This window comes from Clarias gariepinus, chromosome 23, assembly GCF_024256425.1.
Source record: "Clarias gariepinus isolate MV-2021 ecotype Netherlands chromosome 23, CGAR_prim_01v2, whole genome shotgun sequence".
NCBI classification, from domain to species: domain Eukaryota; kingdom Metazoa; phylum Chordata; class Actinopteri; order Siluriformes; family Clariidae; genus Clarias; species Clarias gariepinus.
This window is the reverse complement of record NC_071122.1, coordinates 14,985,120-14,991,280: the sequence shown is the minus strand read 5'-3', so window position 1 is coordinate 14,991,280 and position 6,161 is coordinate 14,985,120. Positions and strand designations below refer to the sequence as shown.

At 38.0% G+C, this 6,161-nt stretch overlaps 1 protein-coding gene across 1 annotated transcript; it reads left to right on the top strand.

Annotated features, from left to right (window-relative positions):
• Positions 1–2,887: 2,887 nt before the first annotated feature.
• Positions 2,888–5,832, top strand: barx1 (BARX homeobox 1). Its single transcript, XM_053484420.1, has 4 exons — positions 2,888–3,427; positions 4,575–4,866; positions 5,080–5,164; positions 5,263–5,832. The coding sequence occupies exons 1-4, from the start codon at positions 3,145–3,147 to the stop codon at positions 5,458–5,460; spliced, it is 858 nt and encodes a 285-aa protein (XP_053340395.1). The 5' UTR covers positions 2,888–3,144; the 3' UTR covers positions 5,461–5,832.
• The last annotated feature ends 329 nt before the right edge of the window (positions 5,833–6,161 follow it).

The window sequence follows — 6,161 nt, the reverse complement described above, 5'->3', positions numbered from 1 at the left end:
ATCGTGCGTCCACTGGCCATGTTCAAACAGTTACATTTAACAGGTTGTTGGTGGACAGAACTATGCCATCTGATTGGCCCTCCGCGATCACGTGACCACGGCCAGGCCGACGGCGTTTCGGCTTTGAAGAATTAAAGGGAAAGGCGCACAGTCCTCGGGAGTGAAAACAGGTCGTCGTTCATTTCAAACTAAGAGGCCTCTGTGCACTTTGCGTCAGACCACTTGGTAATTACATCGTAAATACCCAATAATACCAAACAGGAGCAGTTTAGGTTTTGTCTGCAATGGGTAAATTTAAATATCTGAGGTTATTTTTGTATTCATTGTGGTCTGCTTTGTGCTGAATGATTCTAACAGGCCATTGTGCGAAATGTTAATGAAAAAAGGACACCTGGTGTTTTGGTTAGATCGTCCATGGCAGGCCAACCAACCACTACAACAACAGCAACAATAACAGCTATTATTATTATTATTATTATTATTATTATTATTATTATTCGTGATCCTAATAATATTTAGTGGTTTTTAGAGAAACCCCTAGGGGCAACCAAGCATCTTCTATAATTTATCTATCTATCTATATATATATAGTATGTATTTAATATCATCTTTGAAAATCTCAAAAAATAATCATCTGGTGCACACCTGTATACACCTGTGTACACATACGTACAGCAGCATCTCTGTTGTAATATTTCGGTCAGTTAAAAAACTTTACGCTTGGGAATTGGCTGGCATGGGCTTTTGAGATTTTTAAAGATGATCTCGGGGAGAATACTTTCATATCACGCTTTCATATCACGCTTTTAAAAATATATCAACACCCGTACAAGTATAGTGATGAAAGGTAAGGAAGTGGAATGAGTTTGTAAATAAATCTGAGACTATTATACTTTTTATGCAGTTGCTCAGAAGGCATCACCGCGCATTCATAATGCATATACTGTCACCTAGTGGTTAAAATATGAAGCTACTACCACTACATTTAACACTGTCTTGTATGGTATCTCGTTCTCGTTACTGTATTTTTCCAGCCAATTAGCTAAACTTTTTAAACTTTTATTATATTAGTTAAACACTTTCCAAATATAAGAATAATAGTAATGATGGTGATGATAATAATAAGAAAAAGAAAAAAAAGAAGATTAAAAGACTTGATGCAAACTCTAATAATTACAGAAACTAGTAGCAATAGTTTTAGTGGTCCTAGCTCTATTAGTCTGCCTATTGTATTGGTGTGAATGACTATGAAGGTTATAGGTGTGAATGAGCGTGCATTATGCTCTCCTCTGGACCTGCTTCCGTGATCATGTCCTGCCTGCGTCACAGGATGATGATGATGAAGACGACGACAATGATGAGGACGGCGATGATGATGAAAATAATCATCCAGAGCAGGGCATAATGCACACTCATTATAATACACCTAATTATAATCATCATCACCCTAGTCATCCTTATCCTCATCGTCGTCGTCTTCATCATCACTAGCATTATGATGATAATGATGATGATGATGTCAATTATTATTATTATTATTATTATTAATAATAATAATAATCGTTATCCTCATCATTGTCGTCGTCTTCATCATCATCATCCCGGGACCACTGGAGGCGAGGCAGGACGTAATCACGGAATCAGGTCCAGAGCAGAGCACCATGCACACTCATTCAAACCTAGAACCTTCAATAATAATAATAATAATAATAATTATTATTATTATTATTATTATAGTATTAGTAGTACTGTGGTGGTGGTGGTAGTAGTAGTAGTACTAGTGGTGGTGTTGTTGTTAACCTGTAGTCATTTTAATAACAGTTTAAAAAGGTTAAAAGATGTAACGTCATAAAAGGTTCCCCTTTTACAATTTTAAAGAACGTTTTTTTCCAAGTTGTTATGCAATTTTATTCATTTATAATAGTTTATAAATATTGTAATAATGTATTAATAACATTTATTAAAAATGTATAATAATTATTAATAATAATTAATCAGTTCTTCTACCTTCTCTTTTCCTCTTCTTAGTCTCGTTAGTTTTCCCTGTATTCTATCTTCAGGGAGATTCTAAACGCGCTGGTTTAACTTTTGGAGAACTTTTGTGCAGTGTTCCTTATGATAGGTTCCATGCTTCCTGCGACCCTGATAAACGGTGTAGAGAATTATTGTAGAAAGTGAACTAATTACGAACGCCCTTTTTGGCGAATCCATAATTTTGTTTGTTTTGTTTGTATTACTATTACATATGTATAAATAAATGAAAGTAGACTGAACAAGGCTATGGATTGTTTCACCCTGTACCTTGGGAATAACATTGTTAGGCCGTTTGACTGAATAACTCTTCGACAACGCAAACTCAAAATCGTATACATGTCGTCGTGCTGTGAGCTGGGAATACTCCGAATGAAGAGACATATTTGTCTTTTGTCAATTACCATGAAATAATATTTACTAACACTAATGTCTTCCTAGCGTTGAGAGCTTTTACCCCATCCTTGACACTGAGTCACTCGACCACACAGTTGTTTTATTCTATGGCTGAACTTTAATTGCAAGGCTTACATGTAGTTATATTGTGCCAAAAATACTGTTTTAAACTTTACTGTTTTAAGATTGCATTATACTGGCAGGTTTGGACTGGAACACTAAAGCTGGATTCGATGGGCATACTATTTTATAATATTATTCGTTTATCTTAGAAACATCAATCGATCCTATTATATCTTATTGCTAAGACAGTGCTGCTAAAAACGTCATGCTTTGAAAGCACTGATCCCCCTCTTTGTGGGCGAGGGTGTCATCAGGCTTTAAAGAAGGAGGGGCCATGTGTGACACGACCTCCATAAGCGTGTGTGTTCTGGACTCAAAACTTCCCTGGCGAAGGTAAGACACTGCACTATTCTATGGTGAAAGGATCGAACTTCTAGTTGTAGCGGTGGGGACTCGAGCATATATTAGATATCCACAGAGGCAAAGGACGACATTATTGTGTTCATGAACGCGGAGATCGGATATCACTCTTTTTGCGCATTTAAATAAACTTCCCTAACCTCGTCCAGGATGGCTGCAGTTAACCGGAAGAGCAGGATGGATGTTTCTTCTTGTGCGTCACGGGCAGATATGTGAGTTTTTTGCACTTCTTCGATGCGATTTTTTACGCACCATCGAAATATAGGGACTCGAAGCACGGAAAAAGCTTGTCGCGTCCAGAAAGGCGTAGTAACGATGCAGCATCCTCTGGAGATCGGGGCTCACTATTACCCTGCTGAGGCACAGCAGGACCACAGGTCTCACCGTTACAGAAGCTTTATGATCGAGGAGATCCTCACTGAGCATCCAGACCACAAGGCCTCCCCTCCTGCAGGAGATTTACTCAAATTCGGAGTACACGCTCTTTTGTCGGCACGGCCGTATCCAAATCACTTAGGTAAGTATCCGTATTTTCATCCAGGACGCGCATAAAGATTACATTATGCAATTACTGCAACCCAGTTTAGAAAATGATTCCTTATATCATGCCATTCATTTTACGAAAGAACTAGATTATTGCAGATTAATGAATGCATATGCAAATTTTATATCAGGCCATTAGGCGTAAGATCAATTGCAGCAACAAAAAAATAAATTCACAACATGTTTTACTTATAAAAACCCATGTTAATATCAAACTTAAGTTGCATGACAAAAACAAGAATAGCAGCATATAACAACAATAATTAAATAATAATAATAAATTTTACAACATTGGATAACTTAACTTGTTTACATTTTATGCACTGTTGTGTGACAGCATAGTAGGAATATAATAAGACGCAAAAGCGGCCAAACGTGTGGACTCTGTAAACAGTAATAAATCTTTAAATGCGGCATTTATTTGGAACAGTCCAGTTAGAATTTCTAAATGTATGTTTCAGCTTCCGTCAGTTATTAACTCAGCGGTAACGCAGTACGCATTACTGGTGTTAGATCAATTATAAAACAAACAACCAAATTGTTATTATTATTATTATTATTATTATTCCAGCATAACTCTTGTGTTACGGAGTTGTATTTGTTAGCCGTCTTATTTTTACGCTTCAATATAGAAGACCGATAAAAGGGGCCTGTTGAAATTTTCAGTGTCAGTATTATTTAGTCACAGCATTAGAATCTGTTAGATGAGAAATATTGTCCCAGTTTAGCTCATCCGTTCCCTGTTTCACTCAAAAAAGAGGAAAAAAACGGAAATACAAATTAACGTTGTACACCTTTGGAATTTTGGAAAGCTTATTTGAAAAGACTTGCATTGGCATAATAGTAAATGCATGGACATTTTTTAAATATATAAGTTTGGTTCTAGGGTTTGTAGTAGTTCCTCTTGCCAGTGTAACTCTTGTGGAATATAAATAATTAACTGTATGCGTTTCCTGTACTCAGACTATTAATGGAACTTTTTTGTGTGCCATGGATTGTACCTGGAACGTTGCATTCGCAGGCATATCTTAATAAGCGGGAGAAAACACATTACGGTATGATTATTTTGCCAACGTTGAGCAATCTTGTCCTGATAGCCACCTCGTGTTTTTATCCCTCAGTCTTGAAGGCAGATCAGAGCGGCCTGCTGAAGTTCCCCGTGTCTCCGCTGTCATGTTCTCTCGGGCCGCCGCTCGGCTCTGCGCTGCTCCCGGGGCCTCCGGGGCTCGCTGTGGGCTCGCCATCGCACCATCTCCCGCTCGACCTGCACCTGCGCGGGAAACTCGAACCGGGAGCCGAGGCGCTCAGCAAGACCAAGAAAGGCAGAAGGAGCAGAACCGTATTCACCGAGCTTCAACTCATGGGTCTGGAGAAAAGATTCGAGAAACAGAAATACCTCTCGACCCCGGACAGGTTAGGACAAAGGAAGACACTCAGATTTGTTTTATAATACTTTACGTATTTTGGTCTTTACGTTATATTTAATAATGACAGTCCTCACTATCACTCTATAAACCAAGCCCTACAACTCCCACTATGTAATGGTTTTACAAGTTAAAAACATTTTTCATGATTAATCACGTCAGTATATTTTTAATCTAACAGTTGTTGCTTTCTTTCTTACAGAATAGACCTGGCTGAGTCTCTAGGCCTTAGTCAGCTCCAGGTCAAAACGTGGTATCAAAACAGAAGAATGAAATGGAAAAAAATTGTAAGTGTCGCTTTTGGTCATACGTTACTAAGCGCATGTCGTGTAGAAAAATATGTCATTATTATTATTATTATTATTATTTGTTCTTTATTATGAAGGTATTGCAGGGAGGAGGGCTGGAGTCTCCCACCAAACCCAAAGGGCGTCCAAAAAAGAACTCCATACCTTCCGGTGAGCAGCTTTCTGAGCAGGAGCGAGAGAGGACGCGGGAGGCCGAGAGCGCATCTTCAGCATCTTCATCGTCGTCATCCTCTTCATCGTGTTCAGGCCAGTCTGAACCCAGTCAAGAGGAATAAACGTGCCACTCTCCGGCCATGTGAATCCAACTAAACGCTTTAAGGATGTTTCTCATGGATTGTTTCTTGTCGAAATCGACGTTTTGGCACTTAAAAACTGATCCAGACAAGTGGACCGATATGACGTTTCAATTTTGCTTAAAAAAAAAGAAAAAAACGAAAGAAAGAAATAACACGGACTGCTGCTTATTCTTGTTTTTTTCTCTTTATGAAAAATCCAGAGCAGGGTTGATCAGAAATGGGTCTCATCTTTTTTAAACACTTTACATTGGAGAAGTCGCTTCGCAGGGACACTTTCTCTGCAATTCTTGTGCTCCGTGGTTTAACTATGTATGAATAATATGATAAAAAATATTAAATGACCTTTTTACTTGGAACGAAGAATATGATGATTATTTAATGAATAAGGAACGAATTGACTTAGTATATTTGCGTAAATTTGTCTGATGCACAAAGGATACGGGTCGGTTTAGAACAAATACAGTTATTACATTGTAGTATTGAATACATTTTATACCATCAGTACACAGTAAACATGTTGATCTAAAATCGATGTGACGTACTTCTGATATTCATTCTGGCTTAAAATGCATCATGGGCGCATCTTAATTGGCACTGAAGTGATTTATTTAGTTGTTTGCCGCACAGTTTGGCCCGAAAGTTTTTACATGTAGACTTCTAATGAAAAACAGAGTTACGGA